This window comes from Rhinolophus sinicus, chromosome 4 (genome assembly GCF_057876585.1).
Source record: "Rhinolophus sinicus isolate RSI-liver-muscle chromosome 4, RSI-T2T, whole genome shotgun sequence".
In the NCBI taxonomy this organism is placed as follows: Eukaryota; Metazoa; Chordata; class Mammalia; order Chiroptera; family Rhinolophidae; genus Rhinolophus; species Rhinolophus sinicus.
In genome coordinates, this window is record NC_142504.1 from 8,400,501 (window position 1) to 8,425,016 (window position 24,516).

Sequence of the window (24,516 nt, forward strand, 5' to 3'; positions counted from 1 at the left end):
TCATAATAAAACATCCGAAGTAACCAATGGGCCTCAAAGGCATTCATCTACTCAGTCTCCAAACATATTTAAAAATAAATATCTATAATTAGCCACTTACATATTTCAGAGCTCAGTTTTTGTTTTTTTTTTGTGTGTGTGTTTTTAAGTGCAAACCACTCATTTCAGCAGATGACTAGGAACAAAGACAAGAGGAAAAGTATGTAGAATTAACGCTCACCACCAATTTACTGGAGAGCTCACCTGAATGAAGGAAATGCCCTAAGTGAAATTTTGCTTTTTATTGAAGCTCATTACTGAGTGTTGCCTTTGAGATCACTGGGCCCTCCTTCCCCACAGCTTCCCCACAGGACCCCGATGACAGCCATCCAGCCCGCCGGTCTCAGGTGCAGTCACAACGCTGCTGGCTGCAGGATCTTACCTCTCAACAGTGAGGCCATTAGCACGCTGTGCAGACCGACCCCAGCACAGTGCTGGCAGGTGCCAGACGCATGGAATGACTGATAAAATTACACCCTTGTAACTGACTGACGTCGGGGGGAACAGGAAGTGCCTCTTCTGACTCATTTCTGGTCTCATCAGCAAATACAGTCATTATTGCTGTATTGATTATCAAAAAAATACAAGTTCTAAAAATCCTGCAGTAAAAATAACAGGGCTTATTTAGAAAGGGGAGAAAGAGAGAGACAGGCCCTACAAGACTGATGCAAATTTGTACCCAGAGAATTAACAAAGAAAGTAACAATCACAATTTTTAAAATTACCAGCACAGTTAAACATAAGTTAAATTACTAACAAGTAGAGAAACGGGACTTGCAGATAGATACTTGTACACCCATTCTCATAGCAGTATTATTCACAATAGCCAAAAGGTGGGGGGAAAAACCAGTGTCTACAGGTGAATGGATAAACACAATGTGGTATATACATACAGTGAAATATTATTCAGCATTCAAAAGGAACGGAATTCCTTGGGCACATGCTACAACATGGACGAACCTTGAGGATATTATACGAAGTGAAACAAGCCAGTCACAAAAAGATAACTACTGTATAATTCCACTTAAGGGAGTTAGTGTTTAACGAGTACCTAGTTTCAGTTTGGGAAGATGACAGAACTTTCAGCAATGGAGGGTGGTGAGGTTGCACAATAATGTAAATGTTCTGAATGCCAATGGACCATACACTTAAAAATAGTTAAAAAGGTAAATTTTATGTTATGTACATTTTACCACAATTTAAAAAATTCAAAAAAAAAAAAAAAAAAAAGAAAGAAAAGAAACAAAGAACACTTAAAATTCTAAAAGGTCACATGGCTTAACTGAAGAAGAGGTATGCAGGAGTTGGGGATGATGACTTGTCATGACAAGGGCAAAACGCACAAAGCTCAGAGAGAACCACGCAAAATCACTTCCGGAACAGAGCACACAGCCAAAACGAACCAAGAAGAACAAGGCGAATGGGTTCTGGGTTCTTCCTTGGCTTGCAGAGTTCTGCTGGATTTGTGCACTACTCAAAATATTAATACACTGGGAAAGAATGATTTCCACATTGTAAAGACATTTTCATCTTCACCGTCATACTAGCAGATGACCTAACCTGCGTTAGACAAACACGTATCACAGCAAACACTTTGGTATTTCACATTGCCAGTAATAGTTCCTAAGACTGCTGAAAGAATGGCTCGCTTACTGAATTTTAATCAGTCCAATCTTTGCATACATATTCCCCAGCTACGGCGATGACCCTCCCCATACATACCTCCACCCACACAAATACACACTGATGCATCCTTAAGTGTACCTTTATTTCGAATGACTTTTCATTGCTTGTCTTGAATCATTCTATTTCCTTCAATCAATGCAGAAATTTTGATTTAGTCATTAAGGGGAAAGTAGACTATTGGGTCCTTCCAATAGGGTGCTACTGTAATTTCACAATCCAACAGGAAGACGCAGTGATGCCTTGTTGTCATAACTGAGGCTGACAGACCCCTTAGGTTTCCCCTGAAGATCTGAAGTTGGGCCAGAGGAATGGACCCTGCTTCTCCCCCTGGGAATCACACTCAGAACTTCTGGCTGATCCCACTTGAGATACACTTTTTGGGGTCAGAAGACCTGGCCTGCCTCAAGCCCTTTCCCCACTGGCTGTTATCACCCATCACTGTGAACCCTGAGGAAATAAAAGACTAGATCTAAAAGCTGAAAACCATGCTGTTGGTTTTCTGCAAATGCCAAGAAGAAACCAACCGACCAAGCAAAATAAATATAATCTTTTGAAAGGAAAAAGTGAAGGTAAACGAGCTTCAAACACTTATACTTACAATGGCCACTTCTACTTGTTCCAATGTTAAACAGTCCCTGTCATCAGTTGGTAAAGGGATATTCTGTTTTATGCCGTGCACTTTTGTGCCAAGGTGCACATTTCTATGGAGCTTAAAAGTAACTTGACCTACAACATAGGATCCCTGCAAAGGCTAATGACACGGCAAACAAACATGCTGCCACCAACACAAAGGGCACAAAGTGAAACATCAAGGCTGCTTAGGAACCGTGAGCAGATGCAGAGGCACGATTTTCCTTCCCTTACAGGAGCCATCTGCAGGCCAGGATGCCCATACCTTCCCAGTGACCTTCAGGAGTTGGAAAGGGCAGCGTCTTTCTAGGGTGGCAATGGGATGATAGGCCACGACCCATGGGACTTAGGGCAAGGGACCTAGGAATCCACGTGCTCACCAGTCACTGTTAAATCGTGTCTGGCACAGGGATGCTTGATGCTAGCGTGATCAATAAAATAAAAATGCATTATTAACCAAACTCCCAAAGCAGGCCATTCTACTTTCAATGTATTCCCAAGAGAAAGTCATGCCCACATGCACCAAAAGACACATACTTGAATGTTTGCAGCAGTATTGCTTGTGATACCAAAAAACCCCTAGGAACAACCTAAATATCTCTCAACAGGAGCATGGATACGTACATTGAGGTGCACCCATACCACGGACTAGCACAGTGATGGAACGGAATTACAGCTACGTGCACCATCGTGGGTGACCCTCAGGGGCGGCGGCCAAGCAGAACAAAACGCAAGCTGCAGAGAGGGACATGGCATGTTACTCCATTTATATGAAGGTCAACAATGCATCTCTTTAGGCACACACACACATTGGTGTAAACACTCTGGAAAAGCAAGGAGACGTCAGCACCAATTTCCAGCAAGTAGTCACCTCTGTGTGGGGACGGCACAAAGGAAAAGTCAAAAGAGAATTTCTCTTTCTTATGCTGGGTGGTAGGCATGCAGTGTTCAGTGTTTCACTAATTCTTTACAGTTCACACATACTTTGTGCAAGTTTTTGTAGCAACTCACTTTATAAAAAGAGCGAGAACGAGAGAGTCGTTCAGGAAGATTACAAATCTCTCGGGGAAGAAACATAGATTTGTTGTTCCTGCGCTTCCTGCTGCCCTCACACAGTGCCAGGGCTCGTCTCCCCAGGGCATACTTGAATCTTGACTCTGTCACCCGGATAACATGGGTTCCAGGCTAAACACAGTCTGTCAGTGGCCGAGTGTCTGTACTGCCTCCTCTTTATCAGAAGAGGTCAACACACATCAGTGGTTTGGAGCAGGAGTCAGCAAACTGCAATCCCAGGGGCCATAACCAGCTTGCTACCAATCTGTGTTTTGAGCAACCAAAGAAGAAAGGTACCCCATTGTAGAAAAACCCACAGAGTGTGAGGAAAACAAACACGTGACCTTCATTCACAGCAAAGCTGCTCTCCTATCAGGTGAGGCTGCATTGACTGGCCTTTCCTACGACATGCCCACAGTCGCTTCCGGAGACACAAGCCGAGTGTATGATGCTCGAGTACAGCATGAAAACAGCATCTCTGTGGAGCCATCAGGCTGCCCTACTAGGTAGGTGTCACCAGATTTTATCTAAAAGGAGCCATGCTCAGGCTTCCTGGGTCTTCATCATCTTCTCGTCGGAGCCCAACTAGATTGGGTGTTAGCCAAGGACAACCCTGTGCTAAGCAAGCCAAGTTTCGGCCCCTGTGGAGAACATGACGATATGTGCCTGCCATCTGCACCTTCTAAGACACTTGGGAACAGCCCACAGTCAGCTGCTCGAATTTGGGGAGAACAGTTAACACCAACTGGCACGTGAGCTGGTCCGGGAGGAGGGGCTTAGAGAGGGGGACTGGCACCCCTCTGGACCCTCCTCTCTGGGGCCTGCCAGACCCCATCCACCTGAGGCCCTGACTCACCAACAGCAGAGCTTTAGAGTTGCTGAGACGACTGCTGTCCGCAGAGGAAGGAAGGGGCAAGGGGTCAAGACAGAGAATAAAACTGCACGCGGACACCCAAAAGACCAGCTACAGATGTGAAGCAAAACTATAAAAGGGTGAAAAGATACAAGATGCTGGATTTAAATTCAAGGGCACCCATTTGACACCTGCCTGCATGTTGGTCCTGTATTCACCTGCTGAATGGAAGGAAACTCTTTGTTTCTGCTGTCTGATGGCGCAGACCGAGCCCTGAGTTGGAGACCAGGGGTTCCAATCCTGCAAAGATATAATTGCTCATCCTGATATGCTTACAAAACAGTCAAGCCTGGGATGGGCAGCTCGGAGCCACTGCGAGGAGGGTCACCTGACCCGCACGTGTGCTGCCCTGACAGCAGAGCCCTACGTGTGGAAGGGAACACAGGCTGCGGGGGGGGGGGGGGAATTAGGGCAGCGAGATGTGGTGTGGGAGTGTGGGAGTGGCGAGGGGTGGGGCTGAAAATGAAGAGGGCACGTGGACGGGTAACTAATGACCTGCACAACCCTGCTCAGTGGTCGTCACGCTTCTGCCCACACCAGCGTCACCAGGGAGCTTGCCAAATACATGTCTCCCAGACGCCACCCACAGAGCTCAGAGCTAGTCAGTCGCGGGTGGGCTCAGGAATCCACACCGAAAAAGCACTCCAGGTAATTCTGCAGATGCTCCAACCCAACATCAGGACACGCTGCTAATGGCAACGGAGATGTGGACTGACAGCAGGGACAGGCTGGCCTCAAGTGTCCCAGTTGTTTTGGAGCCAACAAGGTGAAAAGATACGGGAGAACAACAGACAAGTGGGCAGTCCTGCTACATGAGGCCAGATGCACACTGATGGCCTGCAGAGCGACACACAGATTTGGGACAGAACTGACCAGACGGTGGGCCAATGCCCAATGTCCCAGCGGGCATAGAGCAGGGAGGGAGCCCGATCTACCAGGAGAGGGGCCGGCTTACCAGAGGAAGGGACTTCAAACTGGGATCTGATGATGAGCTGGCATTGGTGAGAAACCCACACAGATACACGCGGGCTCCCTAAATTCATGGCCATGGGGCTGCCGTGAGAGCCATGGTGTGTCCCAACGGTGGCTATTTAAAGCTTCTCCTGCCGACCACCCTGGTCTAGAACAAGCTACAGCGATGGGTATAGTCACAGAATCCCCAATATTCCAAAATGATGCGTCACGACCTCAACCCTCCTTACAGAACTCTAAGTATTTTTGTACATGTAGCCCAGATGTGTACATACATACATATAAAATTTACTGATAAATTATATAGATGTACTAATGTAACATTATGCACATTAATATAAAATACAGCTACAATAGAAATGTTAAAGGGGTGAGATGACATTCACATGACTAGAAGTTCGGGGAATGCCAGCCCCACTGGCTCGGCAGTGGTGGGGGAGGGAAAGGCTGATGACCAGGGTGCATGGTGACCACGGAACCCCTCTGATTAAAACTGGAACTTTGTGTTATTTAAATATGCTTTGAAATACATGTGTGGAAAAAATAAAGGGGATCTCTCCAGGAAAAAGTGGCTTGGCAGATTAACAGATGAGTAATGGGTAAGTTCTTTTAACTCACACAAAGAAAGCACCTCCAACTTTAGGAGGTGCTTAAGATTCCAGGAGATCCGGTGAAGAAAGGATCTTCCCTTTGGAAAAGGACCACCCTGCAGAACCCCAAGGTCATAATCTCCTTCCTAGTTGAAGTCAAACCTCTGGAAGACAAAAGGGAGTTTTCTCTTGAACAAAGACCCAAAGAAAGGGTTCTAGACCTGGGGCTTTCGAAGATTCACAGAACACTCTTGGATCAAGGTATTTCCCTGGGGCAATTAAAACAGGAAGGCCAGTCAACAGTCAACACTTCAGAGACACAGTTGGTCTTCAAGGGTTGCTGAATGAGTCCGGTACTGTGCAGGAAGCCATGACGGCGGGAGCAGGAGGGCACCTTTGACCTCAAGGGCTGGCGGGCGGGGGTGGGGGGGATAATTACAATTTGGAAGGCCTTGTGAAGGAGTCCCAAACTAAGAGGGCCTCAAAAGGGCTCCACGCTGGTTTCCCCGGGAGACATATGGGTAGTGACACCTATAGGAAGAGAAAGGGAGGGAAGACCATTCAGGAAGAGCCCAGATGGGGAAAGGAAGAATTCCCGACTAAGCAGGAACATGGAGGGCTGAAACGTGGCTGGAGGGCTTGAGATGAGAGAGGAGACAAAAAAAGGGGCCACAGTGTGTGTGTGTGTGTGTGTGTGTGTGTGTGTGTGTGTGTGTGTGTGTAACGGTTAGCACAGGGAGTCTGGATTCCATCGAAAGAGCGATGGGGAACCACCTACAGCAGTGTTCTCAGAAAGATTACGTTTTCCTTTCAGAAGTCGCACTGTGACTGCAGTGTGTGAAGAGGGGGGGGGGGGGCTCCCCAGTAGGCCTGGGTCCAAACAGAGAAGAAGACAACAACAGCCATGAATATGATGATGATGGTGGTGGTGGTGATGGTGGTGGCCATAATACTAGGAACCAGGGGCAATCGTAAGTGCTTTACACTTATTGAGTTACTTGCCCCAATCTCCCCTGGGTAAGAGCACCATCACCCCCATTTTCCATGAGGCATGGAGAGACTTTAAATGACTTACCTTAAGTCAGACAATTGTTGAAAGGACTAATGAAATGAAAAGACCTAAAAGCTGCTGAGAAGTCAAACAAGATGTCATGTAAAGCATAACACTTTGATGGCTTTAGTGAGCTTAAAATACCATAAAAGCCACCCATTGCAAGTGTACAATTCAATAACTTTTAAGTAAATTTATAGTTGTGCAATCGTCACCACAATCCAGTTTTTGAACACTCAATCCTCCCCCAAGTTTTCCTTGTGTCCATTTGTAGTCAATCCATTTCCCAACCCTGGCCCCAACCACCGCCCCACTTTCTGTCTCTAAAAGTTTAGGCAATAACATTTTAAGTCAAAATATATTTAATTATTTCTGGATTTATTATTTTTCCTTCCCCTGAAGACATTCAAAGTACCTAAGAGTTACTTGAGGAGAACCAGGCAGCTTTATTTTTAGGTTACACAACTGTATACCATATGCTATTTGCCTCCCACCTTTTTCCTCACTGAAAATGATTTATTCTGCTTTTTGGCATTAGCAGTTTATTTAGGATCATATTTATAGTAGAGTCAAACACATATCAAATAAGCATGATCTAAAGTCAAGTACAATTATAGTTTTAAATTTGAGATGTTTTTCTATATACAAAAAATATTTCACTTCAACTAAGTTTTCATTTTTATTTTAAGGGGGGGTCATTACTATGGAAAAATTATAATCTCCCTCATAGAAGTATGTACACTAATACTTGAGTATCTCAAACCCTGCTGATATTTTACCTACATGTTCACAACTGTAATAGTGGTACCTCCTAGCAGGTGAACAGAAATAATTTTATTCAAATAGCCATTACAAAAGGGAACCTGCAGAATTCACTGGGCTCCCATGAGACTGAATTTTGTTACACTCAAACAAGGCCCAAGAATAAGTAGCCCTACCCCTTCTTTCCTTCTCCCAAATTTCCACTCTGTCGCGGGCCGTGTGACGTAGGGGTTCTCTCCAGACAGCTCCTAAAGTGATTATTTGCTATCCGGGAAGCACAGCAGCACCGCCCTACGCCCAAGGCCTTGCTTCATCCTCTTTAGGAAACTTCCTTCCTCTGTGTGGCCCTTGTTTAGAATCTCTGCCCTTCCTACATCTCCAAAGCCACCCCCTCCTGGGCTCACACTGATCACCTGGGCAGTGGATCAGTGTGGGGTTCCCAAGTTCCTCCTTTACTTGGTAGTCCCCTTTAGGGGTGGTGGCCCTGAAGGTCCCTGGGCCTCACCTCCTCGGGCTTGCCTTTTACTTCACACATGTCCCACCACCACCACCCACACCACACGCTCCACAGCTGAAACTGTGCACGTCCCAGCCTCCATCCCCTCAGTCGTCCCAAGTCACACACACATTTCTGCAACCTGGTAGCCCCTCTACTTCCATCCTTGCCTGTCCAGCCTAGTCCAGGCGGGAATTCCCGCCCATTCTCAGGATTTCTTTTCACTTCCCCATTCCTGAATCCCGAGATACAAACTGTTTTCTGTTCTCCACAATGAATCATTTCCACAAACTGACAGACACTACCAACCACCTGGGTTCAAAGAGCCGATTTTCCCGATTTCCCGACCAACTTTTCTCGGGATTCGGGAATGGGAAAGCAATGGGTGGGAAGTCCTGCCTGGAAACCCTAGTCCAGCTTATGCCCCAATGTCCAGCACTTCCACTGAAGGCAAAGAAAATCCTCCAGCCTGAGCCATGGTCCCCACAATGGTGACACTGTTGTTTGACCTTTTCTGATGAATGGCCCTAGAGCAGTGACTCTCAACCAGGGACAATTTTGCCTCCCAGTGGGCATTCATTTGGCAATGAATGTCTAAAGACATTTTGGTTGTCACATCTGGGAAAAGGGGTGCTCCTGGCATCCAGTGAGTAGAGGCCAGGGATGTCACTAAACATCCCACAATGCACAGGCCAGGCCCTACCACCAAGAATTATCTGGCCCAAGATGTCAATAGAATGTGAATCTATAATAACCTCAAAATGAAAATTTTTTTTTTAATCAAAATTGCTAAGGTTGAGAGACCCTGCCCTACAGCACACCTCTTCCATGCGAAGGCAGACTTCAGCCCTTCCTGATTAGTTGACTGTTATGTTTTTTATCTTAAAAATAGATGCATGTCTTGAAGAACACGCTAAGAGAGAGACACATAACAAATGTCCTTCCATCCAGGTACCCACACTTGTGCGGGTCTGAACACAGGCCAGGTGTGCAACCATTTACCTGGTGAAAGTGATCAGAAGGCAAAGAGAAGGCCACTCTCAGAGGAAATGGTGACCAGCCGCGCTCTCTGCCCTCCCAGGAACCTGAACCTGTGTAAACTGTCCCAACGGCTGGCTGGAGGGAGCTCTTCATACTTACTGCCTGTGCTGTCAGCACCACTGGCTCCCAACTCAGAGATCAGGTCGGACCCGCCAATCAGAAAGCCCAGGCCCAAGCTGCTAAAGATGCTGGGAAAGTAAGCCTTTGCATTTCCAGTTTCCCCGTGGGTGGTGGATTCTGCTACACATCAAGTCTTGTAATGAAGAAAACTTTTCAAATACAGAAGGGGTAGGGTGGGAGGGACCTAAAAGGATGACAGTGGGATATACGGGTTCTCGGTCCTCAAGAAAGCAAAATGCACTGACAAGAGGGAAGAAAAGGGCCCAAGTATCATTTATGTTTTTGTAGGTTTTAAATGTTTCATATCAAAACTAAAGGCCCCTATTTGGACACCAAAAACAAACTTCACAGTCGGGCCTTGAACTTTGCAAAAGGACTAGCAGTTACCAGGTCATTTGAAAACCGGTTATAGAAAAAGAAATGTCTAATTATCACATGGGTTGCTTTTCAGTGAAATCAGATGCTAGGTACCAGCCAACCAGGGCTTGGCTGAAACTAACCACAGAGGAGAGCTTTCAAACAATTAGCGAGAAGGCAGTGTAAAACCAACCGCCTACGGGCCCTCCCAACTCTACTTACTCACTGAGAAAGTGGAAGAAGCAATTAACACTAAAGACAAAGCTCTGTTTAAAAATATGGGTATATTTATAACTCAGTGCATACCCAGACATTTTGTGGGTAGAGGCATGTACAGACATATGTCTGTGGCCACATACATAGGAATCCATGGTCACTTCCACTCAAGCCAAGGAAAATCCACCAGCCTGAGCCGTCATCCCCACAGTGGTCACACTGCAATTTGAGAAGCAAAAAAGACTTATAAAAATGAGACTCAATAAATGATGTTTGAACTGTAACAGATAATTCCAAGGTCTTTGATCTCAAATTAGAACTATAATAAAAGTCTGGCTAGAGTTGTTCTACACAAAATTAATTTTACAGTTAAACATTTATAATTTGGGGTCACTACATTTTTTGTTCATTTTAGGCTAGCAGCATGTGTTTGGGTTTTTCTGCTGGGTCCACTCATATTTGTATATATACTCATACAAGAATGACAATCTGGGGTTTAGAGTATACAGTGTTTCCCTGAAAATAAGACCTAACCAGAAAACAAGCTCTAGCATGATTTTTCAGGATGGCATCCCCTGAACATAAGCCCTAATGCATCTTTTGGAGCAAAAATTAATATAAGACCCAGTCTTAGTTTCGGGGAAACATGGTAGACAGAGAATTTATTTATGCTTGAAAAATATGAATCATGGGTAAAGGCAAAATGAACTAGAATTATTCAGGGTGAGAATATAAGGTGGAAGGAGATTGAACTGAGGTCTCCAAAAACACAGACAGAGCCTCAGAAACTTTCTGAAAGGCTGGTCTTTACTTCTACTAGGAAAAATTTAGAAAAATGGGCCTAAATTACAAATAAAGGACATACATGGGGTAGAGGGAGAGCGTCACGGTGATAAGGACACTTAAGTATCGGAACAAGTAACAGAGCAAAACTGTGGAACTTTGTTCGCCGGGGATTTTAAAAATAGGGAGTCGATGTATCTAAGATTCAACTTAAGAAAGAATACACAGGACCTTCATCTGGAAATATGCTAAGCTCTATTAAAAGTTCCAAAAGAAGATTTAAATAAATGAAGAAATATAGATGTTCCAGTAAAGGGAGACTTAAATGTGAAGAGTCATCAAATTATTTCAGACTTTATCTATAAATGCAATTCCGATAAAAATTCCAACAGGATGCTTAAGAAACTCAAATTGATCCTAAAATTCATATGGTTAGGGAAACTTTAAGAACAAGGAAGGAGACTCACCCGACAACGTGCCATGGTTTTAGAAGCAGTATGGTCAGGGCACAGGAGCCCACAAAGAGACCATTATGGTTGATGAACACATATGATAAAGGAGATGTGCCAAATCAGTGGGGAAAGCATATGTTGTTTAGAGACAATATTGGGAAAATTGAAAAAATCATAATAAAATTGAACCCCTCTTGTATTCCTACACAAAGGTAGATTCTAGCTAGATTAAAAACTTAAATGTGAAAGATAAAACTAAGAAGCTAAAAGGAAACTGTAAGGGCGCACTTGGGGTGAGACGGAATTTGCTAAACAGTACCCAAAGGGAAACTGATTTTGACCACATCAAAAGAATTTCTGTTGTATAAAAGGCATCACAGACAAAGGGCGATACTCTACCTGCCCACTGGTCACTTAGTAGCCATCTTGGGTATCAGATGGATCCACTCCAGGGAGTATCCCCAGTTAAACTTGTCTTTTCATACTTTCTAGATACAAAAAGCCTAGGGAACAACTCTCCCCTTTCTGAACCTCGGGGTCCTGTCTCCAGGTTTGTGGAATCACCACCTCTGAATTGAGTGAAAGAATCTGGGCTCTGAGTAAATCTGCCTGGCTTTGAATTTCTGCTCCCCACTCACCAACCATGTGACTTCCGGCAAGTATACTTAAATTCTTTAAGACAAGATTCCTATGTATAAAGGTGGGGATACTCTACCTACCTCACTGGGACGATTAAGTTAGTTAATGAATACAAAAGTCTTAGCAACAGCACTTAGGCCGAAGTAAATAGTCAATAAATGTACAATCTAGGGCTACAGACCGTATCTCACAGGCAATTACAACAGAATGACTGTTAGGAGAGGGGAAACACATGCCAACAGGGGAGCCCATAGCTGGGGTGCTTAATAATACAAGTCAGGGAAAGCCGAACTTCAGCTGGCTTCAGAGTAGTCCTTCTGACTCTTGCATTGCCACAGCTAAAGGGCACTACATTCTAGAGGGAAGACAAACGTTACGTGTCACCATTACTTGTGGCCAAGGTCAAGCAAGGAACCTTGCAAAGTGGATCTGCTGCCTTGGTGGGTAGGAGGTTTCAGAAGAAAACCAGGGACTGGCAAGTGGGGAGGAGAGAAGTTCAAGGGGAAAAGTCCCAGGTTGTAAGAGCTGGTTCACATTCACTGTCGCCCAGCATAAAACCATCCCTCTGGTTGAGGAAAGTGTCACTCCAGGAACTCTAGCACAGGTGTCTCTAGCATTTAAACTGCCAAACCAGACCCTAGAAATCATCATCGATCCAGGAATAAGCCAGCAGAGCAGGCTCCTCACAAACAGCCAAAATGGAAGTCCCAGGGCACTTTTTCTTACACCCACCACCTTGTGTGGGCTGAACTGTGTCCACCCCAAATTCACATGCTGAGGTCCTAAACCCCAGGACCTCAGAATGTGACTGTATTTGGAGACAGGGTCTTTAAAGAGGTAACAAAGGTAAAAGGAGGCCATCAGAGTAGCTCCATTCCAACTCGAGTGGTGTCCTCGTCAGAAAAGGAAATTTGGACACAGCCTGGTACAGAGGGACAACCATGTCAGCACACAGCGAGAAGACGACCAACCATCTACAAGCCAAGGAGAGAGGCCTCAGAAGGAACCAACCCTGACACCTTGATCTTGGACTTGTAGCCTCCAGAATTGTGAAAAACAGATGTCTGTTGTTTAAGCCAACCGTCTGTAATACTTTGTTACAGCAGCCCTAGAAAACTAATACACTACTTACCTCTAGGAACAACCACTCCTTCTCAGAATGAAGGGTTTTTGGTAGAAATGGTGATCATTTTCCCTCTCTGTGGAAAAAGCTTCAGGGTTGGAAGGGACTTTTGTGACACGGAAGAAATGTATCCATTGAAATATAGAACCTCCACCGATACAATCAAACAATAAAACTACCATAGTTGTTTTTATGAGCACAAATACTGTAGTTGAAATCAGAGGTTATGGGCAGTCTTGCAGTTTTATCTCTCACTCATCATCCAGTCTGTTTCTATGCCTTGTTTTGGTAGATCAGTGACAAGAAATTCCTGAATTGCAAAGATGACATAAATGGAACCATTTTGAACAACAATTGTATAATCTCAGATGCTTTTCAATCAAAATTACCCAAAAATTTAAAAAATAGAAGCAACTTTTATTTCAGTGGAAATTCTAACAATATCTAACTACTTGTGTTTTTATTATTAATATAAATGTTGGAAGCATCAAAACTAACATGATTCAAGATTACAAGTCAACTCCAAACAGTCTTACCTGGCATTTAACTAAATCCAGCTCACGTGGATGACCACACAGCAACCTCACATGCAGTTTCACACACGTGGACATTAACAAAACTTAAACAGGAGCATTAAATTCAGAACAGTTAAAAAGACGATGCAGAGTTACCAACTTGGGAATCTCCTCTAGTCCACCTGTTTAAATCCCTTCCAGTTTACAGTTTTTCATGACTTTCGTAAGTACGCCACTTATGTTGCTGAAGAAAATGCTGACGAGTACAGGTCTTGAGTCAAAAAGACAAAAATCAACCGAACAGAAAAAAGCAAATATTCTTCCTTCACCTCTTTTATTTCTAAAAGTTGCAAGAAATTTTTGGTGGGGAATTGGGACAATGAGCTCTTAACCATGTAACCACAGCTATATTTTTGAGTCAATCTTCTACAGTAAACAACAGTGGATCAGTAACCACCTACTGTTACTGCCAGGGTCTGCCATACACATACACACGTGGCAAACAAGACACTAGCTCTATGCTACATAAATAATATAACTGGGGCCTAGGTACTAGTGTTTTTAAAAACACAACAGATGTTCTCCTAACCAATTGCTACTCAAGGGACTCACCAGACTGTCCCCATTCCCTCCGTAAAACATGCTGAGGGATGGATGCCCATGGTACACAAGTCCTCCCAGCCAGGTCAACTCCCACTTCCACTTTCAAGGGGGCCATCGTGAGCTTGCCCAGGGTCAGCTGTGCCAGTCCCCAGACTGGTTTATGCCAGTTGTACACGTTACTCTGGTCTCCTAAAATGTGACATCAATTTATAAAATAGGAGTGAGCAGAAGTAGAAGCTGTTTTTAAGAAAATTAAGATGAATGTCTAGAAAGCTTCTATAAACGCAAGTTGTTTAAAGAAACTGCTGTCAAAATAGGTGTGGGCAGGACAATTGTAAAAGACTGAAAAGTCATAAATTTATAGGATCTTGTAGTCAGACTGCTTGGCACATTATCCTTGCTCAGCTTTGAAGAAACACACACACAGACACACACACACACACACACTGATATCATTATATATCAGCATACTTGTGAAAAGTCATAACCTAGGGAATTCAAAACAAATTGCTTAAGAGAACACGTAGTCTAGTATGCAGGCTGGGGTGATGAAAAAAACACAAATATGTGGGACAGCATTAGGGAACTCAAGGTAGCTTTTTATCAGCAGTTTGTGAAGTCTAATTGCTTGGGTAATACTCCACGCTCCACCATTTAAAAGCTGTGTGACCTGGGGAAAATCACTCAGCTTCCCTGAGCCATCTCTCATGCATCTATAAAAGAGGGCGAATGATGCTACCCACACATAAGGCTGCTTGCTCTGGGCCTCAGCCACAGTAATTATCAGTATTAATGATCATTGTTTTTGTTCTTTGTACAGCTATTACTAACACGTGGACACTGAAAGTACAACCACCAATAGGTGGGCGGAGGGACATGCAGTATTTTGCTGCTTAAGATGAGTCCTTAAGTTAAAAACGACTGGACCACTTTGTAAAGAACTGACCAGTAAACTGAGAGAGTGACCTAAAGCTGCAGAGGCCGCCCTCCAAGCAAGGAATCACGGAGCCCGGAGTACAGCGACAGACAAGTCCAAGGCCTAATGCCATCATCAGTACTCTGAGGCCACCAAACTTTTTAGAAAAGAGAGACTGCAAAAAAATTTAAGCCAGACAGAATTTGCTTATTGAAAATACATTCTTCACCCAGTTGAGTTCACCCAATAAATAGTGACAGAAAGGAAAGAAAGAAGAAAAGAGAAAGAAAATACGTTCTGGAGATTTTTTCCTTTTTTTAGTAGAGCATTGGATCAGTATTTTAAAAAACAACAATCCATCCGAGACCTCTCACTTTAAAAGACACCGTGCTTTAGCCCAAGCCGAGAAAGGCAAAATACTGATTTTACCCTCCAGCTTTTGGGTGAGCAAACAGGATTCAGACCCCCTGAACACCACAAAACCACACCCCAAATGCACACAGTCTTAAGTGTGGCTACGGGAACAACATTCTCTTGGCTGAAGCATTGCATTTCAGGAGTTTACAGCAGCCTCTAGATAAAACAATTGAAGGCCCAGCCTAACAGCTTAATCAGGTAATGGCTGAACCAAAATAGAATTTGCAGGAAACAAAGGCTGATGGGAAACAAACAACCAAGCAACAGAGTGAGAGAGCTGTACTCAGTAAAGGAAATCCAGGGTTTCTTTACCCAAGAGTTTGGTAGAAGGATTCACGACTTTTCTTTATAATAAAAAGTGTACTCTGAGCACATCTGTCCAGGGTTTCTATCCACTGGAACCCAGCTGCTTGGCAGCTGTCAATCAAAACATTACATGAAAAACTGTTGTCCAGACCAGGTCTGTGGACAGTCAGGAGGAACAGGGTCAGGAAGCTTCTGTGGTCTCTAAGTATTTGTTGAGGGCTACCAGCCAGCAGGTGTGAATGGCATTTTCCATGGCACCCCCCAGGTGTTTCGATCCTAGAAGCCACTGGTGTGGAATTTCCACTCCACTGGACCTGACTACACACAGACCATGTGTCTATGGCAAGCACGTCAAACTTCAGCCGAGTGTCTCAATTGATTTGTTACTGGCAGGGATCATTGTTATGGAATTCTAGGATATTTCTTTTGTAAGGTAGGGGAATTCTGAAATAACAAGAACACACACCTCACTGCTGTTCTCTACGGGGAGCCTTGTTCCTGTGCGGACATTTCACATTGTAAGCCTGGGTGGCAGAGCCGCCGGGCCCCCTGAGTGTCGGGAACTGACTCCGACTTCCTATTGCTCACCTGTCAGCTGCATGAGGGGGTACAGACTTTCACCCCAATGGCCATCACGCTCTTCCCCTCAGACCCCAACCTCCCCTCCAGACCAGCTCCTTCCCAACCACCTGACCTGGTCTTGTCCACTCGCCTGTCCCCTATGCTGAGGTCCCTTCCGGAACCAGGCAGGCAGGCAGACAATCCCTGTGCTTGAGCTGTACCTCCTCCCTCGTAACACCCATCGCCCAGGAAGCACCTGTGAGTGTGTGTCCCTGAAAGACTGTGAGCTCCCTGAGGACAGTGTGGGGACTCCCTGTGTCCTCCCCCTCACCAGGTAGTGGGCACAAAGCAGCTGCTTGATCAAAGTTAAATAAAATGAATGTAAATGTCTTCTGATAGAAATAGTTAACGAAAACCTCCCAAATACGGCTTATTCTACAGGGAATTGACACTAAACAGAAAGTAGCCTTGTCAGGTGGCTGGTCTGCACAGGGGACAGACTACCAGGCCTCGTCCTCCATCCACTATGGACCAAGAGCCCGCACTTGTCCCAAGAGAGGCAACAGCAGAACAGAGAGACGAGGTCAGCAAGCTATGTCATGTTGACACAACACAGAAGCATGTCAGTCAGCCCCAGGATTTCTTAAATGCCTCTGAGCCTGTCTTCTAGAAATCTACCTGAGTAATCCCCACAATATCCAAAACATAAGCAAGTCTTTCCAGTTTTTACCTCTAAAAGACCCTCTCATCTCCTCTCATGCCCCCAATTTCCCCAGCCATTGTGGGTTTTAGCCTTTACAGATCTCTACTCAACTCCCAGGACCCATCCCCAGGGGACCCCCAGCAGCCAGAATAACCTGGTAACTGTAATCCATCAACCTCTGTTTCTAATCCTCTGTGGCTTCCTTCTGTTATTAAACTAAGATCCGTGGAGGCCCCACCCATCTAACCTGCCTCTCCCTGCAACCCCGGCCACCTGCCACTCCCAGAGCGCTGGCTTTCTGTCTGGAATAAGCAGTCTCAGGGCCTTTGCACTTGCTAGGTCCTCTGATGGAACACTTGTCCCCAACGTTTTCCATGCACGGCTCTTTCTCATCCAACAGCTTTCGGCTGAGGCCTTCCCTGACCCCTGCCTACCTCAACAGGCTTCTCTTCAACTCGCCTCCATCCTCCCCAGCACTGCCCACTCTCTGTAATTATTTATCTACGTCCTGACTGTTCACCTGCCCGCCGAACAGGGAAACTCCATGAGAGCAGGGGCTGAGACTTGTCCTCCACTTTACCACCAGAGCTCGACACAGAACCTGGTACCTAGTGAGAGCTCCAAAAATTTCTGTTGAATGAATGAGTAAATAATAAAGGCGTGAATATCCTGTGGGAGAATCAGTACTGCTGAACCTCCAAAACCAGATCCCAATGGGCCCAGCTTTCTTAAAGACACAAGTAACATCCTCCTCTGGGGTGAAATAAACCCTGCGTCATGCCCACCCACATCAGGACGTCTCTTCACACACACTATCTTCACCTATTAATCCACAGCAGTTTTATTACTGACCACCTTTCTCTCTGGAAACCACCCAGAGCAACTTGGCTCCGAAAACCAGAACTCCACCCTGGACTTGAGCCAAGGTCACATCTGAGGGGTTGGGTGGAGGAGCCCCGACGCCCTCTGCAATGCTCTATGCAACACTCTACCTCTGGCCATGAGCCGACCCTTCAGAGGAACAAAAACAGGAAGGGAGCGCAGGCCCCCGGGGTCTTGCCACGGTCCCAGGAGTGTAGGTGAAGCCTGTCCAATCTAAGGCCCAAGACAGGGAGGAAACAGCAGGTGGGCCAGGGGTTAGTGGAAGGACACAGAGTTTGGGGAAAGACACTTCCACTCCCTGCTCTGAAATCAGACAAATGACTGGCTTCAAACCTGACTCCAATATCTACATTTCTGAAGGCCACACGACGCTTGCTAGTTAGTCTCTCTGAGCCTCGGTTTCCACAGCTGTCAAGACGGACATCACAATTGCTGCTTGAAGGTGTGGCTGGGCACTCTGCCCCCAGATGTTATATCTGGCTGCATCCATTCACCCTTCAGTCTCCCAGGATGAACCCCATACGGGAAAAATACAACCAGATATCAACCACACTCAGTGACTTTCCCCCCAGAAAATGTGGGTTTCCCCGACTTTTCTGAGGCTGAGCCACATCTATTTAACTGTTAACTAAGAAGGCTGAGCTGAATTCTGAAATGAATGGGTGCATATCCCCAGCAGCCATTCAATACGTATTTTTCAAGGAATGAATCGAACGCCAAGATGAGTTCTGTCTGTATTGATCCTACTGATGATGTCTGATACACTAAAATCTTTTTTCACAATCAGTGCGTGTTGCCACGCACTAATTCACCTCATCCTTTGATATAGCAGACAGCCATGTGGCAAGAAAACAGGTTTAAATATTATAAGGCTCAAGACTTTGACAGTCATGTTCCTTTCTGATGGAGGCCACGGGGAAAATGTGTTAGTGGAGTATTAAACCTCCTTATTTCCTTTGGAGATTATCTGTCAGTTCCCCAGGGCTTATATGTTCAGAAAACAAAGGGGCTTTTCAAAGGAGAACAACTCCTCAGCAAAAAAAAAAGACAGAAAGAAAATTAAACAATCTTCATTCCATATGTTGGCTGTCACCAAATTTTGCAAGGATGGTTGGCAGAAGCATTCCTCTTTTAGTCTTGCTCCATCAATACTAACCAAGGAACAACATTGCCTAAGACTGAGATCTGGCAAAGGAATCTGAGGAAACCTGTCAGTTCTGGGTCACACCGTCCCTGAAGGCTCCTGGGGGCTGTACGATTATCTAGCTTTCTGCTGTCCTACCTCAGCCTTCGCATGCAAACCACGGTTTCTTGTAGCTGACACATGCTCGTCCACCAACGCAGCAGGATCTCAGGGCAAGAAAGGCCTCGGATCCTTTAGAGTCCCACACAGATGCCTTTAGTCAAGGAAAACACACCTGCTAAAGTGAACCCGCAGAAAAGAAAATAAAGAGCGAGCTATTCCCGTTGCAAAAGACATGTCCAGGGATTTCTTTTTTCTTTTTCTTTTTTTTCCATTAAGTGCATTTAACAGATGGAAAAACTGAGAGTTGGAAAGGTTAAGGAATTTCACCAATTTAACACACAAGAGGTGGAGCCAAGGGTTTTTTCTAAAAGGCTTCTACAATGGATTTAATTTAAGAAAATGTGACTAGCGCCCAATTTGGCAAGTAGCCTTGACTCGGCAGCGTGGGATGCCGGAATAAGAGGTGGGATAAATGGAACGTGCTTACATGGCACATCACACCCGCCAAGAGCACCTGAGTAAAGGCAGAAGGTCTGGATGCTAGTCCCACGTGAGTCACTAATGAACTGTGGGACCAAGGCTAGTCATTTAACTTCTTTGCTTTTTAGTTTCCTCACCCAGAGATGGAGCATTATTGATAAAAGTGAGCCTTACCTACCTCCCAGAGTTCCTGGCGGAATCAAATGAATGTGACAGCTGTTGCAAAATATGAAGGCATATCCAGAAGTCAGCTAACTCTTGTATGCACACATGTATGAAAACAGGAGCCACCGAGAAAATTATTTGCATCCATTCTTGCTCAAGCTCAATGTATTTCCTCTTACTAAGAACGGGATCTACAGGAATGCGAGACATTTCTGTGACTCAGGATGAGTACACAGCTTTTGCAGAAGGTACACTGCTGCTCTGGGACATGGGATCCACTTTGTCACAGTCAGCTGTGCTTGGGTGCCCTTGCCCAGTCACACCGGCCCTAAGCCCATTACTTCACGTTTACCAGACATTAACAAGGGGCGAGGAGACTCCAGAACACTGAACAAATTGTGAACTGGCAAAAGGAACTACCAACCCACAGGACAACAGATGTGGACAAGTGTGACAAATGTGATGGGGACAGAGGTCACCTCCCTGGTTACTTCCAGGTACTCCCCTGTACACCCTACTGAGTTTAGGTAAGCTCTCTGGCACTCTCGCCTGAGGCCAGCTGTTAAATGTCTTCAATAACTCATCCCTCTCGGAAATCCAAAGAAGAAATACCTGAACCAATCCGAACTCCACGCTGGACAAGAGTTGCTAGCGGACCCTTTCACGCCCCTGGCTGCCACAGGCCTTGCTGCAGAGTGCAGCTCATTCTGAGGCCGGGAGTCTCCTGCTCTCTCTCCCATTTTCACATCCATCTGTTCTAGAAGCTGAATAAACCCCTCTACCTGACTGGAAAGAACATATCATATGGTTCAATAACTACAGGGATGGTCAAAACAATCCAAAAAAACACACCCAGTACCTAGAAAGCTCTTGATGGATTCACCGACCTTGCCAGAAAAGCCAGTGCTGGGGAAGGCACTCACAGAGCAACAGGGAGAGCTGACTGCCTGACACAAAGTACAATGGGGCTCAAACTTCAGTGTCATCAGAACCACCCGGAGGGCGTGAGAAAACACAGAAACGCTGAGTTTCTGCCTCAGTCGCTGACGCCAGCGCTGGTCCGGATACCACAGTGGAAACATCACTGTCAAGAGCTGCCTAGTCTGTCATTTTCACTGGGGCAACTTCAGATCCCAATTCATCCCCTCCACGGCCCCCCAAGTGAGCCTTAAGGAAACTCATGACGGGAATTAAACAGCTATCCCTCTCCCTCCTCCCCTCTCCTTTCCCACACATACACCCCTACTGCCATGGATGAAGAGCACCATTATCACGCCATTCCTGATAAACACCTTCCAGGGCTAAGTCCAGTTCTCACCTGTGTACAAGATGATTTTGCAAAAGGAGTGAGTTGTGGTGCAAAACAGGACATGGCAGTGCAGGAACAGTGCTCTGTGGCTCCCCCAGGTCGTTCTCTGAGCCGGTGCACTGCCCCTCAAGCCTCAGGGATGGGGCATGCCACTGGGGTGGGGGTCAGTCAAACACTGTGACCTGGTTTTCTCCTCACCCGCTTATCTTAATGCTCTGTCACATGCACTGTGATTCCTGGCGCACTCCCTCCCCCACCTCTGTGCCCCCAAACCTCACTTCATGTCACCAAACTGCTGCCCCACCAGCCTTACCAACAACCCAGTACAAAGAAAGCAGCAAGTTCTGAGAAGCAGCCTCTACTTCTGGAAAGTGGGAGGGCAAAGTCACTCAATATCAGGATCAGAGGATTTCTGACCTGGGGGGACCATTACAAATACCCCTTTCCTTCCCAAAGCTGATTACATTATACAATACACTAACTTACAGCAGCAGTTACTGCTACAATAATATCATTTTGTTTTATGGGGCGGTGAGTGGAAGTTCCTACAGAGAACAGTGTTGCGAATAATGTAAACATTGTGACAAGAGCCCATCCTACAAGTCTCTTCTATGGTTCGAATGGGAAAACCTGGCCAATATTCACCACACATCAGCCTGACCTTTTCCGGTTATGGGACAGAAGAGGTTACATACATGTGGAGCTGCAACTGTGGGCCTGAAAACCAACTTCAGGCTAAATAAGGAAAAAGAATGAAGAGTGATTCATTCACAGTATTTTGGTAAATATACAGTGTATGTGTTTGCAAATACCTGATCTTTAAGATGATTTTGTGCACACAAAGACGCACATTGGTGAACCGAATGTGATTTTCCCTCTCATTAAAAATAAAATCCTACTAGCTCTTTCTCACGTGCAAAACTGTACAATAGTTTCCAGGCTCTGGGGACCTGATGTGGTGTAGACCCATGAAGTCTTGTGAGTCAAACAATATTCTCAAAAACAGTAACGCCAACACAATCTCCATTTACCCCCAAATTATGAATCGATCTCAGGTATACCACTTTCAAGATATGGGCCACAAGCCCAGACAGCTGTATTCTGAAAATTCTGGAGAAGGAGAACTCAGCTGCAGGTGACAACACTGCCTGGGGCCTCAAGAACACAGATTAAATACTCTTGTCCTCTCTCTAGCCCTCAAAACGTCCACGCGTTTACATGCACAGATGAGGCGCTGCAGGAGTTGCCTTCATACCCAACTCCTTTGGTGGCCCCTGCCCTCACCTGTTTTCCAGGAGTGTCATGCACACCACCTCTCGCACTCCCGGGTTGTTGGCCTTCTCCACAGAACAGCCCTGCAAGTTCCAGGTGGCCAGCCTCAGCACAGGGCGCCCATCTCTGGTGCCACCAAAAGCCTCCACTGAAGGTCTAGTGGAGATAATCTGTGTGGGCCCCCCTGGTGGCAGGTCCAGGTCCTCGCTCTGCAGGCTCAGCGAGGTGGGGCTGGGGTGAGGCTTGGCGGTGAAGGTCAGGCCCCCGTTGGTGTGGGTGGATGGGGGCCTGGACCTCTCAGCAAACACCTGGTGCCGTATCCTGTCCAGGAAGGCGGCATTGATACCGCCCATCCTCACTAGGTCCTCGACGCTGCGAAAGGGCCCGTGCTCACGGCGGTAGTCCACAATGCTGACAGCCATCTTCTCCGTAAGGCCTCGGATGCTCATGAGCTGAGCTGGGGTGGCCGTATTGATGTTGACACGCGGAGTGAGGGGTACTGTGGTGGTGGCCAGGTGGTGAGGCTGCTGCTCCACCAGTAGGTCCCGCCGCAGGGAGCTGGGAGAGTGCTGCGCCGAGCTGCCCTTGCTGCTCACGCATATCTCGAACTTGACCTGCTCCAGCTTGGTGGCACCCACGCCGCTGACAAGTGCCAGGTCCTCCACTTTCTTGAAGCCACCGATGTACTCGCGGTACTCCACGATGCTGCGTGCCACCACACGTGTCACCCCAGGCAGGGTCATCAGCTCCTCCTCCGTGGCAGTGTTAATGTTCAGCCGCTCCTGATTCACCAGGATGTTGCTGAAGTTGCAGGCCGCGCTGAATTTGCGACTATGGGACAGGTCTGAGGGGTCCCGGGGAATGGACCGGTGACAGCCCAGGGTGCTCCCCATGACCAGCCAGGCTCAGGGCCCAGGAAGGCCTCACTATGCAGCAGACTCTGGCGAGGGAGGAAGAAGCCCAGTAGACCCTTACAGGCACGAAAGAAGGGGAGGTGCAGGATTCGGGGGATGCACTGGTTACCACAAACACTGAATCTCCATGCCCACACCGTCCAAAGTACCTTTCACTTGGCCACCTGGAAAACAAAGCAATCCACACACAAATCAATTGAATCAGTTAATCAATTTGCATTAGCCCTCCCTACCTAGAGCTGGAGTTTTTAACTGGCAGTCCCGAGCTGGTGGCTGTCCGGGAACCCCGAACACACAATGAGGCTGGTCCATGTGGACGTCCCTCTAGAAAGGTCCGGGTTTTATTACGTTGGGGTCCAAAAAAGCTGTAAGTCGCTTCCCTTGGAAAGAGACCTATCCCATCAGCCCACACCTCCCGTTCCTGCCGGAATTCCGTCCTCACTAGTGAGGGCACCGAGGCGTTGACCGACCCCCAGACCCGCCGCTGTTCCCCGCGCCCCACCTTTCGGCCGCCACCCCGGGACGTCCTTCTTCCACCTGCGGCTCCGAAGCCGGAGCCAAGCCCCGAACTCCGCTGGGTCCCTGCCTCCAGCTCTGGAGTCCGCGCGGGCGCAGATCAGGGGCCGGGCCACGGGAGTCCTCCCACGCCGCCTCGGGCCACGCGTCCCGGCTTTTTCTGCGGGAGAAACTCTCAGAGCCGCTCTCCTCGAGCCGGCAGCTGCTGCGAGGCTGCCGGGCGGCGGCAACGGCGGCGAAATCCGACCGCCCCGGCTGCACCAGGTCTTGCGGCTGCACCAGGACCTGCGGCGTCGCGGCAGTTGCGTTGATCCAGGCACAAAGTCCTGCGCTCGGACTCGGGCGTGGGATCCCCCAGACCCGCATCCAGCGCCCAGCACCAGCCCTGCGACTCCCGCTCGCAGTCGGTGTCAAAGCCAATGTCCCGGCCGCGCCGCCCGCGACTCCGCCAGCGCCACGGCCACGCCTCCTCCCGCCCCGAAACTCCTCCCCGGGACTCCCGAGGGCACGTGGGGGCGGGGCCAGAGCGCCAAGAGAGCGGAACCCCCGGCGCGGGGGGCGGGGCCCTGGCGCGGGAGAGGCGGGGCTGAGAGCGAGGGCGGAGCCCTCTAGTACGGGGAGGGGCCACGGAGTGCCGGGGGCGAGCCCGAACGCGTGGGGGTGGAGATGGAACCCAGGAGCTCGGAGGCGGAGCTATGGCGGGAGGGGGCGGGCCTTAGGAGCTCGGAGGTGGGGGTTAGGGGCTGAGGGGGTCGGGGCTGACGCCAGGGCGGCGGCGCTGGTCACAG

At 47.2% G+C, this 24,516-nt stretch overlaps 1 protein-coding gene across 2 annotated transcripts in view; it reads right to left on the reverse strand.

The window, feature by feature from the left end:
* The window catches only part of EEPD1 (endonuclease/exonuclease/phosphatase family domain containing 1), a 95,547-nt gene extending 71,378 nt beyond the window's left edge, over positions 1-24,169 (reverse strand). For both annotated transcript variants that reach the window (XM_074340999.2, XM_019726319.3), the window contains exons 1-2: positions 23,715-24,169; positions 22,311-23,376 (exon numbers count right to left, since the gene is read on the reverse strand). In XM_074340999.2, coding sequence (XP_074197100.2) covers positions 22,311-23,191 — 881 coding nt within the window. In that variant the 5' untranslated portion in view covers positions 23,192-23,376; positions 23,715-24,169. The remainder of the gene's footprint in view (positions 1-22,310; positions 23,377-23,714) is intronic.
* Positions 24,170-24,516: the final 347 nt, after the last annotated feature.